This window comes from Piliocolobus tephrosceles, chromosome 6, assembly GCF_002776525.5.
Source record: "Piliocolobus tephrosceles isolate RC106 chromosome 6, ASM277652v3, whole genome shotgun sequence".
NCBI classification, from domain to species: Eukaryota; Metazoa; Chordata; class Mammalia; order Primates; family Cercopithecidae; genus Piliocolobus; species Piliocolobus tephrosceles.
This window is the reverse complement of record NC_045439.1, coordinates 113896402-113914545: the sequence shown is the minus strand read 5'-3', so window position 1 is coordinate 113914545 and position 18144 is coordinate 113896402. Positions and strand designations below refer to the sequence as shown.

General features: G+C 38.9%; 1 protein-coding gene across 1 annotated transcript in view; it reads left to right on the top strand.

Moving 5' to 3' along the window:
- The first annotated feature begins 209 nt into the window (after positions 1-209).
- AKAP6 (A-kinase anchoring protein 6) overlaps positions 210-18144 on the top strand; it is a 419768-nt gene continuing 401833 nt past the window's right edge. Inside the window, exon 1 of the mRNA XM_023227448.2 lies at positions 210-567. Coding sequence (XP_023083216.2) covers positions 244-567 — 324 coding nt within the window. The 5' untranslated portion in view covers positions 210-243. The remainder of the gene's footprint in view (positions 568-18144) is intronic.

Genomic DNA, 18144 nt, shown 5'->3' with positions numbered 1-18144 from the left:
CACAATGGTTTTATGTTCATATTATTTCCTGGCTCTTGGGGCTACCATGCAGAAAATCAAAACACCTCTTTCTGTTTTTGTTATGAGCTATGGTTTCTTAATTTAGAAATCTGGCTTAATTTAGAAATCCTGTTTCTTCTGTGAAGTATCATTTCTTTATTTGGCAATCTTGACTGACTCTTGCTTTCTTCTTTCCTCTTGCCTTTCAGCTGTTTTGGAAAGAAGTGAGGTTTAGACTTCTCCATGTTAACCATGAGCGTGACACTTTCCCCCCTGAGGTCACAGGACCTGGATCCCATGGCTACTGATGCTTCACCTATGGCCATCAATGTGACCCCCACTGTGGAGCAGGGTGAGGGAGAAGAGGCAATGAAGGACATGGACTCTGACCAGCAGTATGAAAAGCCACCCCCACTACACACAGGGGCTGACTGGAAGATTGTCCTCCACTTACCTGAAATTGAGACCTGGCTCCGGATGACCTCAGAGAGGGTCCGAGACCTAACCTATTCAGTCCAGCAGGATTCGGACAGCAAGCATGTGGATGTACATCTAGTTCAACTAAAGGTAAGGCAAGGTCTGTGATCCTCTCAGGATAGAAGTTTTCAAAAGGCTGTGGCACCTAGAGCCTGTGTTCTGTAATTTCCAATGAGGAACTGTCCAGGAAGAAAAGCACAGTAACAGGTTTCAAACCATTATCTTTATAGGTAAACATGGAAATAATTAATTCTTTTCTGATTTTACTTTATGTGCTGATTATCTAGAATACAACTGGCCTTTGGTGATAGTGCAGAGAAATGGGGAAAGGGAGGGGCATTCTTGTGCAGTGTTATCCAAATAAGTTATAAAGAATAAAAGTATTTAAAAACTCTTACAAAGGGTTTAATAAAAGACTGTCATAGGTAAAATATCAAACTCAGCTGTGATTGTGAGTATGTGTATGTGACTATTATCTTCAGTTGAAGCTGATGCTGCCTTTGTGGCAAACACTGAATTCTGACATGGTGGGGAAGGGCAATGTTCTCCTTTTACAATGAGTTGTTTCATCCAGGCACAATGCATCATGTAGAACAAAGGTGATTTTATGACAACTCATCTAAAGTTCAGACATTGAAAAAAAGTCTGTAGCCTCTGAAGCCCTTTAAAAGCCTGACTGTTGGCAATAATGAAATGGAGGTGCTAGTTAAGAGTGCTACTAATAAAGTTTTTGGCCTAGGGACTTCAAGATAAGGTGAACCTTGCCCTGCCATAGTCACTCCTTTCTCCCAGGTCCTTGAGGGAAATACACACTCAGGTCAGTGACCCTGCAGAGCAAGACATGTTTATAGCCAGTCAGGGCACTGGCCACAAACCCCATGGTAAATTTCTAGTCAATTGGAAGTGATACTAAGGAAACTTCCTTTACCTAAACTGGTTCATCCTACATAATCTGAAATGAAAAGTCAAGCATTCTTGGATCTTAACACTTAAATGGTTTACAGGATGCAGCCATCAGCTTGAGGGGAAAAGATGGGCACTTAAAATGAAGCACAGAGCCTAGAGCAGAGCAGATTCAGCCTTCTCAGACTGGTTCAGCAGATCCTGAGCCCAGCTGCCCCGTTAGGGGCAGCTTAACCAAGGGTCTTTCTCTCATTGGAACTGCCTATCACCTGCTTACCTTGGTTAAAAGGTATTTCACACCCACCTCCATCAGCTCCATCCCTTATTATGGTCTGTCTCCCCTGCTGAGAAAGGAGCCCCAGGAGGGCATGAAGTCAACACAGTAATTACATAGTAATTACTCAATCAATAACTATTAAGGGGATAAATATAAATTGTCCTATGTTCGTTTTATTCTAGGATGTCTATCATGACTTTTTGGGGTACTTGTTTCATTAGGTTACTTAACCAATAGAGCCTTTCCACATTGAGTTCAAAGTCAAGGAGCTCTGGTTACTGCATGTGGCCTCAGAAAAGGTCTACACAAGTGTTTGGTTGTATCGCTTAATCTGCTTAGTTAAGTTTCTCTTTTATTTGTGTAATACTTCTTTATTCCACCAAATAAGCACTGTCATGCATTTTTTCAAAAACATTTTAAATAAATACCACTTTTTCTGATTTCCACGTTGATCCATAAGAATAAAGGGGAACTTGGGCACAGAGTTTTATATGTGGAAACACAACAAAACAACCTTGTAGAAGCAGCTCTCAACTGAGGCCTTTGGCTAAGCAGATGGACAGGCCCACATTGGGGATGACCAGCTGTGATGGACCATCTTAGCTTGGCTCCCACTACCTTGATTGATAAGTTACCCAATGTATTAATTTACAGTGAAAAATCACCACCTCAAGGCTGGGAATGCCCATGGCTTTCCCAGGAGCCCCAGCTGCCTAACTTAATCTCCACTTGTGCCTCTAGTGGACATCTCAAACTCAAAGAGCTCAGTCTTACCAGTTTCCGTAAACATCACTACCCTGCTAAGCCAAAGCATGACTCTCCACCCCACATACATGTCTATCAACAAGTCCTGGGACTTCATCTCCAAAATATGCCCTAAAGTTACTCTCTTCTCTCCAGCACTACTGCTGGCATCCTAGTCAAGCCACATCACTGCTTGCCTAGGCTACTTTTAGAACTTTCTAACTAATCTCGCTGCTTCTTTTACCTTTAGCCTTGCAGTTTATTCTCTGCCCAGTAGCCAATGGGATCTTTAAAATATGTAAACAAGCATGGTGACTCAAGACTATGATCCTAGCACTTTGGGAGGCGGAGATGGGCGGATTGCTTGAGTCTAGGAGTTTGAGACCAGACTGGGCAGCGTGGGAAACCCCATCTCTACTAAAAATACAAAAATTGGTGGGCATGGTGGTATGCACCTGTAATCCCAGATTCTCTGAAGGCTGAGGTGAGAGAATAACCTGAGCCTGGGAAGTTGAGGCTGCTCATGCTCCACTGCACTACAGCCTGGGTGACAAAGTGAGACTCTGTCTCAAAAAAATAAAATAAAAATAAATATGCAAATGAGGTCATGTCACTTACTTGCTTCCTACTGGACTTACAATAAAACTAAAGCTTTTTCCTGTGGCTCTGCTCTTGGCTATTTCTCTGATCCTGGCTCCTGTACTTTTCCCCTTGTTCATAAAGCTCCAGATTCACTGTAAGTTCCAAAGAAGCATTGGGTTTGTTCTTCTCTGACAGCTTTTCCTGTTCCCTCTGCAGAGAAGCTCTCTTTCCCCATTGTTACATGGCAGATTCTGGATCCTCACCAAGCTATCAGCCAGAGGCACAGTCATGTTTAACATCTGGGGGTGCAAGCCTGGGAGAGGGTTGGGCAGGGATTGGCAGTGAGGAAGTAGAGCCTCAGCTGTGTTTGATGAAGGGCAAGCACAAAAAAGGAAGCTACCCATTACCTAACTTGTCTACACACTTCATACTCTCTTTCGCATTGCTGGTTCTAAGTCTTTTCATCATGCTCTTCTCTACCATCGTGTCAATACATGACTTTTTAAAAAACATAGTTAGAAAATGCTTTTAGAAAATGCTTGGGGCTGCGTGTGGTGGCTCACGCCTGTAATCCCAGCACTTTGGGAGGCCGAGGCGGGCAGATCACGAGGTCAGGAGATCGAGACCATGGCTAACATGGTGAAACCCCGTCTTTACTAATTAGCTGGGCATGGTGGCAGACGCCTGTAGTCCCAGCTACTTGGGAGTCTGAGACAGGAGAGTGGCGTGAACCCGGGAGGCGGAGCTTGCAGTGAGCCAAGATTGCTCCACTGCAGTCCAGCCTGGGTGACAGAACAGGACTCCATCTCAAAACAAAACAAAACAAAACAAAACAAAACAAAACAAATGTTTGGGGTAGGCTCTGTCTCTGCTCTTAAATTAAATGTCATTTTTTTTTTTTCTTCAAATAAGCCATTCCTGATCCCTCTTCTTAAACCACCTGCCACCCAGCCATTATCTAGTCCATCACCTAGCTTTATTATTATTATTATTATTTGAGACAGGGTCTTTGTCATCCAGACTGTAGTGCAGTGGCACAATCTGGGCTCACGGCAACCTTTGGCTCTCAGGCTCAAGAGATCCTCCTGCCTCAGCCTCCCAAGTAGCTGGGACTACAAGTGCATGCCACCATGCCCAGCTAATGTTTGTATTCTGTATAGTAGAGATGGGATTTCACCATGTTGTCCAAGCTCGTCTTGAACTCTTGAGCTCAAGTGATCTTCCAGCCTCTGCCTCCCAAAGTGCTGGGATTACAGACGTGGCCTTTATTATTATTTTTTTAATGGTTCTTATTACTAGCTGCAGTTACTTATTTATTTGCTTGTTTGTGTTTTCCCTAAGGACCTGAACTGTTGAGTTTTCTATTGTACGTCTGTTGTCTAGGACAGGGCTAGGCACTTAGAGAGGATTCAGTTCACACCTGTGGTTGTATAGGTGAGTCCAAGACTATGTGGTCAGTGCCTTCTTTCCCCATAGACAGGCTTGCACAGCAAGTCACATAAGGAAGGCTGCTCAGTGAGGGCTGAATTAGGACAAAGGCATTGGATGAATCAAGGCCCAATATGTTTGGAGCATTGCTCTCCCATTAGGAAAGGTCTGTGAGTAGTTCAGAAGTCTGGGGGATCTTGCCTGGGGAGTCTGCCCAGGAAAGTCTATTCTTCTTCTGTAAATGGTTGTGCCTGGCCCCTCTCACATCCCCCTTTTTGTTGTACTCCTTCTTCGGTAATGATTTTGGTTAATAAGCATAGTCTCAGGTCTTTTAAACCCAGAGCCACTCTTTTTCTTTAAAAGAGATTTTATCTTCTGGTCATTGTGTTGATCCTAAAGTCTATTTCCCAGAGACCACTCTTATCTCCCTTATATCCAAGTTCTTAGGGGAAATTTTACCTCCAGAATGAACTACAGACAACTGTTATAAAGTTCCCATGGGGGAGTGATTGCTCTTGAGAGTGAATAAAAACAGAGATTAAAAATTGGAAACAATGAAATATACTGAGTATTTTTTTCCATTATTTTTAAAACTGAAAATGCAAGCCTCGTATTTTGCTTCTTAGCATCCAGATATTCTTCAGTAAGAAGTATGAGAAACCAGCTGAACCAAATTTAGAATCTCTCCCCCTTCTTTGGATTCAGAAGCTGTGCTGTACAGGAAAACCAGATCAAGAACCTTAAAAGGTTTTGATTTTAACTGAGACCTCTGGTTTGGGTGAATGTATTTGGGTGCTAAAAAGGTAAAGTAGGTATCTCTGCTTCCTGATTAACAGTCATCTCAGGAAGAATATTATTTGTTTTCCTGGAAACATGATAGCAGGAAAGAGACAAGGTGTAGACTAGCTAGCATAGGCTAAATGAAATGGCTGGATAACAGACAGAAGTCTTGAAGTGACTTTCTGGAATCAGCTCCCCAAAAACCCACATTAGATAGATTCTGTCCTAAGCCACCTCCACATGAGATTTGGGTCTGTATCTTTGATTTTGATGTGACTCTCAAAGTTAGAGTAGTCAACAGAGACTCTGTTTACAAGATGTTCTGACTGTACTGTACCCAGGCTGTGATGCCTCTGACATCTGAAGTTAATGCACATACCCAGTGATCACATGGGGTCTGGAGGGCCTACTGGGAAAAAGGATTGAATCCTTTCCACAGCTGGGATTTGGGACATCAGATGGACCTGATGGACTGAAGATGATGGAAGTCTAAGGATGATGGGGCTCCTGGGAGAGGATTCTCTGTTACCATGGGACAAAAAATCTGCCCCAGTGTGGGAGGAGGAAAGGGGATGGTGAGTTGTGGTACAGTATGTTCCCAGCCCTGGAACCTGGGCTGGCACCAGGGCAGTGTGGGTAACTAATGAGGGGAAAGGGCTATGGTTGTGACTTGGAGGACCTCCCCAGTAGCTGAAGCCAACTTTCCCCTTGTTCAGCAGGTGCAAAAGGGAAAGATTATTCTCTTTCTCTCACTGCTGGAGCATAACTAGTAAGCGTTGCCTCAGATGGCAGTGGTGCCACCAAGGTGACAACTGTGGAGTCTAGGGTCCATAGTTGTGACAGTGAGCAACAGCCGGGGTTGATTCATGGGCATATCTAAAACATGCCCTTGGATTCTCATAAATTTTTGATAAGGAGAACGAACTCTGAGTGGAACTTAACTTCTGACATTAAAAATTGCTGGCTTGTTGGATTCTGATCTTAATGTTAACTTGACTGTGTGTTAAAGCCTGAAGCATTCAATTCACACCATCTTTGAGTGGTTTCCAGTACATCTTAAATATTATAAGCCCAGGTTTAACATTGAAAACAAAATATCTTTATTTTCTGAAAAGAGTAGTTATTTTCATTTTCGCCCTTTAAATCACTATTTTTCAACAAATAGATCTTAACCCATTTAGCAGGTTGTGAAATCAATTTAGTGAATTAAAGAGCTAAATAATGAATTAGAAAAGGATTTCATAAATAATGATAAGTGCTATGTTGTAAAACTTGGTTTAATTAAAACCAAGTTCTTGGTCATGGTGTAAAAATGTATTTCTTTGAGTCAAGGCCAGAACAGTTTGATAGTGACTGCTTTAGGCCATTCCCAACTTTCCTCAAGATATTTGATGTATACTTTAATGTTGGAACATATTATGCAAGGAAATGTAATCTGGTGCTGTTTGTGTAACATTATTGTTTTAATTCTTATATGGGATTAAAATTTACATGAAATACCCATTAAATTGGCAACCCCAAAAGCATATCCCAAATCTCTGAAAATTGGAAGATGACGTTGATGTATTTGTTGATGGGTATGAAGATGTTAACATTTATTATTTTCCCAAAGCCCAGATTTGTGACTGTAATCCTTTTTATGGTTGATGGGTGCTATGATCTCAAAATTCATATGTGGAAACGTAATTGCCAATGTGATAGGATTAAGAGGTGGCGTCTTTAGGAGCTGATTAAGTAATAAGGGGTCTACCCTCATTAATGAAATTAGTGACCTCATAAAGAAAGGTTCCAGGGAGCTAAGGCAGCAACAGGGTGCCATATTGGAAGTAGAGAGTAAGCCCTCACCAGACACAGAATCTGCTGGAGCCTTGATCCTAGACTTTCCAGCCTCCAGAACTATGAGAAATAAATTTCTAGTGTTTATAAATTACCCAGTCTAAGGTTTTTTGTTATAGTAGTCAGAATGACTATGTTTTCCTTAGGGTGTCTTCTTAGGGAAGCTGGATACTAGTGGTCAAGTGTATAGAGAGTGTGGTTTTATTATGGTGCTTATTAGTGGAAATGCTTTTTCTACAATTAGTGCTAAGATTGTGTAAGAATATTTGGTATCATCAACTAATAAAAATGGTTGAAATAAAAAGGATGTCTGATGTTTGAATGGCTAATTTTAGATATTTAGAAGACCCAATTATGTGGAAAAAAAAATCTATCTCAATTAATTGTCACGTAATTATCTCTCTCTCTTCCCCATCCAATGCTGGAAAACAGGCTAAGTGCTAAATAAATCCTTTTTTGATTGTTGAATGATTAATGTATTTTCATCATGATTTGGGGAGATGATATAAGCCTCAGACGTAGCACCTGTTTTGGACTACTTATGAACACTCTTGGTTAAGATATAGAAAAATTAATGTTGGTGATTCCTGGCACATAATTGTGGAAGATCTTTGGCTATACATGAATCTTAGCCATATGCACTAATGGGAGCATTATTTGTCGAGGTGGCTCAATCAATCTAACAGATTGTACAGCTGTGTAATTTTTCATTAGCTAAAGTAGCATGGAAACTGAAGATTATCACAGATTTTGCAACTTGAAAGAAATAGTGAAAACAGTTTAGAGAAAAGTAATACATTTCATAAAAGGAGTTTGAAAAAAAATCTAAAGAAACTGGCATTACTTTGATTAGAGAAGTGTTATTGGGGTTTGTTACTTAAAGATGTTGGTTTAATAACGTCACCATGAGCTCTCACTGAACAATAGCCATCTGTTTTTGTGGTCTCACAGGATTAGATATTTTTAGGGGCATCTACCAGAGATAGTATATGAGTTAACTCTTTCCTTGCCTTGACAGTTTTCACTTCAATTGAATTCATAGAGTATCTAATGTACACTAGGAGTTTTACTTGTAGTATCTTATTTAATCCTCACAATAACCCTCTGTTAGAAATGAGGAGACTGAGTCTCAAAAGGTTAAGTGATCAACTTGGGAGTCAAATCATATATTTTGAGCCTTAAGTCTAATATTCTTTCAATTTTGGTGCACTGGCTTCATACCCTTCTACGGATGTGAGAAATTTGAGTGGCTATAAGGTATAATAGTTCTGGCTAGGTACAGAGGCATATACCTGTAGTACCAGCTACTGGGGAGGCTGAGGCAGGAGGATTGCTTGAGTCCAGGAGTCCTGGGCAGTAGTGCTCTATGCCAATCGGATGTCCACACCAAGTTCGGCATCAATATGGTGACCTCCTGGAAGCAGAAGACCATCTGGTTGCCTAAGAAGGGGTGAGCTGAACCAGGCTGGAAATGGAACAGGTCAAAACTCCCATGCTGATCAGTAGTGGAATCATGCCTGTGAATAGCCACTGCACTCCAGTGTGAGCAACATAGCAAAATCCCGTTTCAAAAAAAAAAAAAAAATTCTGATTTTCTTACATTAGACAGTTAAGAGGAACGAATGTGAGGGTAGGGAGCTTATTTTATTAAGAAGATCCAACCTATGTGTATTTTAATTCATCATAAGTAGGAATGTGAGCAATTTGAAATGGGGACATAGATGAAGTCCTGAGGTCTCTTTGAGTAGGGGTGTCATAGCTACCTTGAATAAGGTGCCTATGTTACTACCTTGCCCACTCTGCTGTCTTCAAAATTTTACATCTCAAAATAGGGGAAACGTAATACAATTAAAGTGAAAAGGAAGTAAGGTGTGAATGACTAGTATCCTAACATGGAGGTGGGTGGAACAAGAAATGAACATATTTAATGAAAAATGTTAACAAATCAATTGATTTCAAGCTGTGGCATGTGTAGAGACCATGGTTCTCACCTTTGGCTGCACAGTACAGTCTCCTGGGAAACTTTAAAAAACCCGTTGTCTGGCCGGGCGCGGTGGCTCACGCCTGTAATCCCAGCACTTTGGGAGGCCAAGGCGGGTGGATCATAAGGTCAGGAGTTCAAGACCAGCCTGGCCAAGATGGTGAAACCCCGTCTCTACTAAAAATACAAAAATTTGCTGGGCGTGGTGGTGGGTGCCTTTAATGCCAGCTACTCAGGAGGCTGAGGCAGAGAATTGCTTGAACCTTGGAGGTGGAGGTTGCAGCGAGCCGAGATCGCACCACTGCACTCCAGCCTGGGTGACAGAATGAGACTCCATCTCAAAAACAACAACAACAACAACAAACCATTGCCCAGGCCATGTTCCAGAGCAGTGACGTCAGAATCTGGGTTTGGACCCAAGCATCTGTCTTTTAAAGACTCCCCAGGTGATTCCATTGCACAGCCAAAGCTGACAGCACCTGGAAGGAGATGCTTCAGAGCAGAGGATTTTTGGATACATCTTGCTTGTTCCATTTATTCCTCTTTCCTTCCAAACAGACAGCCAAGGATTTAAATACACTTTTTTTTTTCCCCCCTCAGGAGCAAGGGCTTCTACATGATTTGTTTGAACTTCTTCAGTTTTTCAAGTAACTTCATAAAGTCAGTATACGCAAAGGGAAGGAAGGGAATAAGTACATGCCAGACACTTAACCTATGTGCTTTAAATGTACTATCTTATGTTATTATCTTAACTTTTTAAATACAAAAGAAAAACCCAATCCAGATAAGGCAAATATTTCTCTCTCATTTGATTTTCACAACTCCTCATTGAACTAGAAATCATCTTACAGAGCAGTCCAGGCACAGGGCTGCCCATCTATGGTTTTGCAGGTTACATATGAATGGCACCTGCTGAAGTTGTGCAGTGTACCACCTGCAGGGCCTTATGTGGCTATTTTATATAGTCATGGGAGATACAAACATCTTTGTGTAGGCAAAGGTGTTTTGGATATGAAAGACAGAATGGTTCTTTTCTTGTCTGGATCCAAGGCATGATGGGAGGTATATACATATGATTGAGCCTGGTGGAAACACATTATGAAGGACCACAAAAACTTAAAATGGCTCAGAGAAGTCTGGACTTGATTACAGTAGTCATAAAGACACCCACAAACAAAGTAATAATGTGGTAAAATAAAACTGTGTCTTAGGATGATTTTGCAAGTGTGTTCAGGTTAGTCTGGAAAGGGGAGAGATGTGAGACAGTTATGAGGCTGTTGAGTAAGTGATGCAGAGTAGCCGGGCTTGGGTGGTGGAAGTGGGAGGCAAGAAAAAGTTCATCAGACCGGACACCAAGCAGAGGAGTTAGAGGCAATTGGTTTTCTCAGTTTAATTTGACCTCATCAGGCTCAAACTGAACTTATATGTCTCTTGTCAGTTGGTATTAGGGCTGAGGGTTGTTTTTTCTTTGTATAAGTGTGAATAGAATAAAAAGGAACAGAATAGAAATCTCTTCTCTGTCCACTTTAACAATGTGGCTGTTATCAGTGGGCTTTTTGGTGTAAGCTGCTTCTATTGTTCTGTGATACTTTAATGTACCAATTTTCTTCATTATTTGAATAAGGAAGATTTGCCAAATATATCATTAAATTGAAAAGGAATATGTGAAATTCAGTATGAGAAGTGATCTACTGTTCTCTCAAGAAAGAGGGAATGATTATAAGGTCTACTGGAGAATGAGTTCAAAAGTCTGACAAACCAGCCTTTGGCAAATTATGAAGAAGGTCTTCTGTGCTTCTTGCATTTTTTCTTCTTTCCAAAAATGTAATTTCTATTAAAAGCTTCTATAAAGTAATTCAAGCAATAGTGTTAACAATGGCTGCATCTTCAACATTTACCTCTGCAAAGGGAAAATGGAATCCATTTCTGTAATAGTGAGTCAGGCATGATGAGGAGAGAGATTGTCACTAAGGGTGATTCTTGAGTCCTTCAAATAATACCACATAGGAGACTACCTCTTATGTATGTATCTATGCTCCTATCTTGGAAGTAACTAGGAATAAAATGTTGTTTCATAAAACATTTAAGTATAGCATTTACTTCTGTTAACTTCTGTCTGTCCTCCTACAGTGCAAATTCTTGGGCATGGCCTCTAAGTTCCTTGAAAATCTAGACCAGCTGGCCTGTTATTCCCTCTCTTGACATTTTCCTTCCTGCACCTCTAACAAGCCATGCTCATTCATAAATCCATACCTTGGAATATGGTTTCTTTCTTCTCTCTCTGGGAAATTACCTCATTCTTTACCCCAAACTTCTCTGCCTGGAAAAATTGCTGTACGTACTCTGAATCATAGCTAAAATATCATCTGCTTGGTTAAACCATCTTGCCAGCCAAGCTGGTTAATCCTTCTGTAGGTTTTCTGGTTCTTTTTTCTTTTTTTCAGATGGAGTCTTACTCTGTTGCCCAGGCTGGAGTGCAATGATGCAATCTTGGCTCACTGCAACCTCTGCCTCCCTGGTTCTAGCGATTCTCCTGCCTCAGCCTCCTGAGTAGCTGGGACTACAGGCATGTGATACCATGCCCAGCTAACTTTTTTGTATTTTTAGTAGAGATGGGGCTTTGCCATGTTGGCCAGGCTGGTCTTGAACCCCTGACCTCAAGTGATCTACCCGCTTTGGCCTACCAAAATGCTAGGATTACAGGTGTGAGCCACTGTGCCCTGCCAGTTCTCCCCTTATTTTCATATGTCTATCATAACATAATCATGGACATGGCATTCAATTTGAGATATTACTACTCCAGCTATTTTTTTTTCTATTCCTATATTCATTCATATTTCTATTTCTATATTCATATCTGTGTTGATACATTTGTATGACTTTGAAATCCAGAGACAATGAGCATAAAACTTGTTTCCTTTATTTTGTTGATTAGATACATACAAACTAATAGACTTGTAAATAATTGGCAGATCTTCCTTAGGGAAAGCTAGTTCCCATACCTGTACTGGAAATATGAGGGTGTGAATCAGATTCCGAGATGTGCTGGACATTTTGTGTTTAGGGATGATTTGAGGGAGAAAGCTTCACCTCAAAAGTTCTATTTGCAGTTTTATATATAATGCATTGAAGAATATTTAAAGGTAAATTATGTTGGTTGATAACTTGATGTCATTACTATAAGAGATTCAGGGATGGTGTATTTTAGCTTATTTGACTTTTCTGTGCAATATTTTGCATAGACAAATATAGGATTTGTATAAGTGTACCACAGTTACCTCATTATAATGGCAAAAACTATTTGTTAAATACCATATGTACTTGATGTGCTCAATTCTATATAAATGTGTTAATTCTGGTAGTTATCCCATAATCTGTTGGATTATGCTGTTTTATAATGAGTAACGAGCTAGGTAAATAAAAATGAATCTAAACTTTGTATGGATTAATACAGAAGATATTATTTTGTATATGTAGGATACAAGGTTTCCTTTTCATTTTTCTGCTTTCTGCTTCTTGTGATCTACATGTATCTCCTCCTAGTAGTTAGAAACCTGAGATTAAACCTGAGATATTTGTATTTCAAAAAATATTTATTTTTACTGTCATAGATTAAGTTATAGACTTATAAGAATAGATTGTTAGAAAGTGGTAAGTGTTCTTAAAGCTAGTAGACATCTTTTTTTTTTTTTTTAATTTTCAAGAGTGTTGGGCTTAGCGTTTCCTATAGATCTACAAGCAACAGTTTTTTTTTTGTCTGCCACAGGATCTGAAGTATAAATATTTTATAACTGTTTAATGTGGTTATTTTAAAATTCAGTACACCTTTAAAAATGCAATTCCATGAATGTGTTTCAGGTTTCCAGAACAAGTTTACTGACACTTAAAGCACAAGGCTTTATAAAGACAATGTATTTATTTGATAGAATTGGGTTGCTACTTTTATTTTAAAAAGCAAATGTAGTATTTTTTTACTCATCACACTTAAATTATTTGTTTGTGATCTTTTATTGATATTTTTATAGATTTGTTAGCCAAAGATAGCAAAAAATTCTTATTCTGAAATGAAACTATTTAAGATGATTATGTTTCCCTCTCCACATATTATGACCCCAGCTAGACATCACAGCATGAATGCCACCTTTACAACTATTCCCAGCCATATTTGACTTAAAACCAGTGATTCAAGGCCTAGCAAACAACTCATCTCTCTACTTAAAAAGCTTCATGCACACTCAGCCTGCACTGCTCTGATAGCACCTTGTCTCTTAATACATAATTTAGCACCAGTGTTTACTACCTTGCATTCTTATTTGCTTTTTTCATATGTTGTTTTCTAGTTTCCTCAAACAAAACTAAGAGCTTTTTAAGGGCAGTTTCTCCTACTTTTTTGTATAAAATTGTAAATTCTATTTTGGTCAACTAATTGACTGAATCCTCATGTTATGATTTTAAATTTTCCTTCTGCTCTAAGTGGCACTGGCGTAGTAAAAAAACCATAACCTCCCAAGGACATTTCATTTGCAAGTATTCACTAGTCTTTAAAAATTAGTGTAATTGTTCATAGAAGCTTTGGGGTTAGGACTTGGCCAAAAAAGCAGAATTTTCCTGGAATTAACCCAGAGAAAAATTTGACATTTTTTAAAAATAAGAATGAGATGTTGAGTAACCTTAATTAAGTTTCTTCAAAGACAGCAGGCTCCAGTTAATATAACCTAAAATTTGGGTCAAGTTAAATTTTGAAACCCTTTGAAAGTCTTTTATTAATTCAAATCTTCAAAATTGTCAGTGTATCACATAATCATGTTTAAGAGAAAGTAGAATTATGCATCTCCCTCCATCTTGGACTAGTTGGCAACTTAATAATTCATTGACATCCATTTTCTGTCCAAGTGAGAGGATGTGCTCACTCATGGCATTCTATCTGACAGCTCCTACAGTGACAGTCTTGGTTTCAAAGGTTAAAACAAGTATACTGACATATTTAAATCAGTTACAAATCTACCCATGCACACTGCTTTTTCTGTAGTAAGGACAGCAAATGGGAAGAACTAGAAATGAAATGCACTGAACATTTTGATTAATGATGCCCAGGACCAAAGGTCCTTTTTCAGGGAAGGAAAAACATCTATAAATGAGGTAAATTGAGTGATTTTCATTTGTAGTTGAATAACAATACCTCAGTGGCAGCTTCTCTTCGTTCTCAATTGCCTGGACTAGAACCAAAGTCTGGCATCCTCATCTTATTGGTAACTTTATAATGTGGCAATGCCTCCCTTTTCTGGGTCTCAGCTTCTTCACTGTAAGTGGAGGGAACTACAGAGTACCTTCTAACCCTAACATTTCGTGACAATAACCAAGTACATCCTAAGCAAACTGTAAATTTTGCCAAGTGTGTGGCCTTGATCCCCAATCTACTTTTTCTGCATCTGGGTGAGGACCCTTTCTTCCTCTTAAAGTTTCTCAAGTCCTTTACTCTTCCAGTAATAATATGAGTGAGCTTCCAATCCTTTATGCTTTGTTTTCCTCAAAGCACATGTATTATCTCAGTTAATCTTTAATACCTGGCCCTCTAGTGTGGGACCCGAGGTACAGAGAGGGTAATTTACTTGCCTAAAATCACACCACTACAAAGTGGTAGAGCTGGAAATAAAAACTAGGTCTTCCCAATCCTAAAGTCTGTGTTAAGCTTTTTAGATTGGTAATTTTTTGAGAATATGATGTAAACCATAAACTATCTATAAATGTTGCACACACGTGCCAGTAATATTTTGCATACTATATCAAGAGATCCTTTGAAACCCATTCATGGGGGACTGCAAGTTAATACCTGTAGTATACTATATCATAGTGCTTTTTCAATTTACTTTTTTCCTGATTTCAAAATGGAAAGATTCTGAGAGAGAAAGGGAGATATTAGCATTGCATACTTGATTCTACAATCTTGATTCTACAAGGGAGATATTATTCTAAAGGGAGATATTAGCAATGCATACTTGATTCTACAATCTTGATTCTACAATGTTTAGCAAAAGATAGATACCTGGATTCTTGTTTACATTAGGTTTCCTCACATACATGAGCATCAGGAACTTTGGGGAAGCTCTCATTCCCAGGTAGAAGACGAGATTGCAAGAAAGATCATCACCTTGACAGATTAACTTTCCAGTCTGCTCTTTAATATCTGAATTTCCTTTACCCTCTACAAAGGCTTTTTATAATTAGAAGTTAGGCGTTAAAAATCAATGTCATTGGGAGAAGTAATGCATTCACTTCCATTTACATCAAGAATAAATACCAGGCTGGTGCAGTGACTCATGTCTGTAATTCCAGCACTTTGGGAGGCCAAGGTGGATGTATCACTTGAGATCAGGAGTTTGAGACTAGCCTTGCCAACATGGTAAAACCCCATCTCTACTAAAAATACAAAACAAGCAAACAAACAAAAAAATTAGCCTGGCATGGTGGTACACACCTGTAGTCCCAGCCACTCAGGAGACTGAGGCAGGAGAATCGCTTGAACCCAGGAGGCAGAGGTTGCAGTGAGCCAAGATAGTGCCACTGCACTCCAGACTGGGCGTCAGAGCTAGACTCCATCTCAAAAAAAAAAAAAAAAAAACAAAAGGAAAAGAATAAATACTTTCTTAGAAAAGATTTTCTGTTGGAGAAGACAGCTCTGGTCCCATAAAGAGGGAAGGGAAAGGCTTCAGAAAGAGGCCCTGCTAATCAACTGCCAGTTTTTACCTTGAGTCACATGGCCTGAGGACTGATAATCTAATTTAAGTAGAACAAACTAGATTCCAAGCAAGTAGGTAGTAACTGCTAAAATAGTTGAAGGTATTCTTGAAACTAGACTGGGGCTGTCTTCCCAAATTTATAAGGTATATTGAGATGTCCTGGCCCCTTTTCTTGATAGTGGTTAATTTAGTTCAAACTGCGTCAGAGATTTCAGAAGCACACTGAGAGCAATAAAAGCTTGATGCCTCTTTAGTATCAGCCAGCTTTTAATGGCTGGAATGGGAGTTCTTCAAATTAGTGATAGTCAGTTGTCATGCCTACCCTCATGCCTCCTTCTTGCCTGCTGGCTGGTTCCAGGAGAGGCAGAGTGGAAAGCCCTCAGGATTTGGAGATGGCAGGCCTAGTTCTGCTCCTGATTCTGCTACTTACTAGAAGTTGGACACTAGGCAACTCAGTAATTTCTATGAGCCTTAATTTCCTTAGCTGCAAATATTCACCTCTGAAGGTTGTTGTAAAAATCAAGATCATTCTTTAGAAGAATTTTGAAATTTCTCTGATGCTACATGACATGTTAGTAGTTCTGATTATAATTCTATCCCAATCTAAATACTGCTTGCTGATTTTGTGGCTCTGGTAGGGTGAGCTGGGATGTGTGTGTGTGTGTGTGTGTGTGTGTGTGTGTGTGAGAGAGAGAGAGAGAGAGAGAGATTGATTTGTGGCAACTTATATATACTGCCAATCAAAATACATTCCTCTATAATTTGGTTTTGGTCATTAAAACACAATGAAATATAGGAAATATAGCCTCAATTAACAAGGCCTGCAAGGGGCAGGGCATATTTTGTTTGAAATTTTTAGTTAACAGGATGAGATAAAAATAAATTTGACTTCCTATTATACAATTTTTTTTTTTTTACTGTGTATTGGTATACTTTCTCTTCCAAAATTCAAGTGCATAGTACTGAACATACCTAAAGCTTTCTCAGGATTAAGGATACTGAAGTTTTTGAAGTCATCAGTTACAATATCATTTTCATGTAAGAGTAACAGATTTGGATGTATTAGGAGATTTACATTGCAAATTTGCCCCTTCCTTCAATATCTTTTCTTGAGATTTCTTTTTTTCCTTCTAAAAAGTAGAAGGAGGGAGGAATCCAATTAACTGAGGGCCTTGGTTAATTATAGTTTTACTGTTAAGAATGCTACAATTTGGGCCAATTTGGTCTTTAAGAAAGCTTCTTTAAATCCCAAATATAGAAAAAAACCCTTCTATATGAATATGTTTACTGTATCTTGTTTATAATAACATAAATGAGGAAAGTGGTTTATTATTATGTTTTAGCTATCTCACATCTAGTAGTGGAAAAAATTGGTTTACTCTATTGCTTTATATTTGCAAGTGGATTGGAATTTGAAATACTTGTGAACAAACAAATACGCCTCCTACTTTGTGCGGGTCTGAAAGTCAGATTAGCCTTTAGCTAGTTTGCATGATTCCTCAAGACTAAATTTTATACTCGCTGGTGTACCAGAAAATAAGATATTTTGTTGCTACAGTAATTTTCATATAATCAAAACTTGTAAGAAGAAAACATGAGCTTCCTAATTACTACATATCCACTCAGTGAGCTAAATAATTTATTATCTTTTTACAAAAAACTTGATCCGGCTTTCAGTGTTCCAGTTCCCATTTTCTTCCTTCCATTTATTCCATTTATTATTCTTTCTTTCTGACCTGTTCTACAGAGTTTGCACAAAAGTTACAGCTTTATTTGTATACAGCTATTAATTTGCTAGTATGTGGACTAGTATCTAGGAAACTCACCAAATTAGAATAGTTATGCCAAAGTATAGAAACCATGTGTAAAAAATGTGCACTTGGGCCTAATATTGCAGGCATTGCAGCTTTTTAGGTAAAGGTGTCGTGGATTAATTTATTCCTGTATCTTCTAGTTGTCTCCAAGACACAAGTTGGTTATTTTTGTTGTTGTTGTTGTTCAAACAAAACATTTAATATTTTTACTATAAAATAACACATAAAATAACTATGTTGACTGCATTGCCCAATATGGTAGCCACTAGTTACATGTGGCTTTTTAAATTTAAATAAATAAAAATGAAATAAAACTGAAAAAAATGCAGTTTCTTAGTCACACTAGCTACATTTTAATAGTGGTTAGTGGCAACTGTTCTGGACAGCAAAGATTTCCAAATCATAGAATTCTATTGGAGAGTGCTGACTGGTGTTTTAACCCTTCTTCCTCCACCCCTTTTCTCCCAATCAAAGGTAACTTGTAACCATATTTCTACTTTATCAACTATAACTATAAGCTGTCATTTTTCTTTTTCTTTTTCTTTCTTTCTTTCTTTCTTTCTTTCTTTCTTTCTTTCTTTCTTT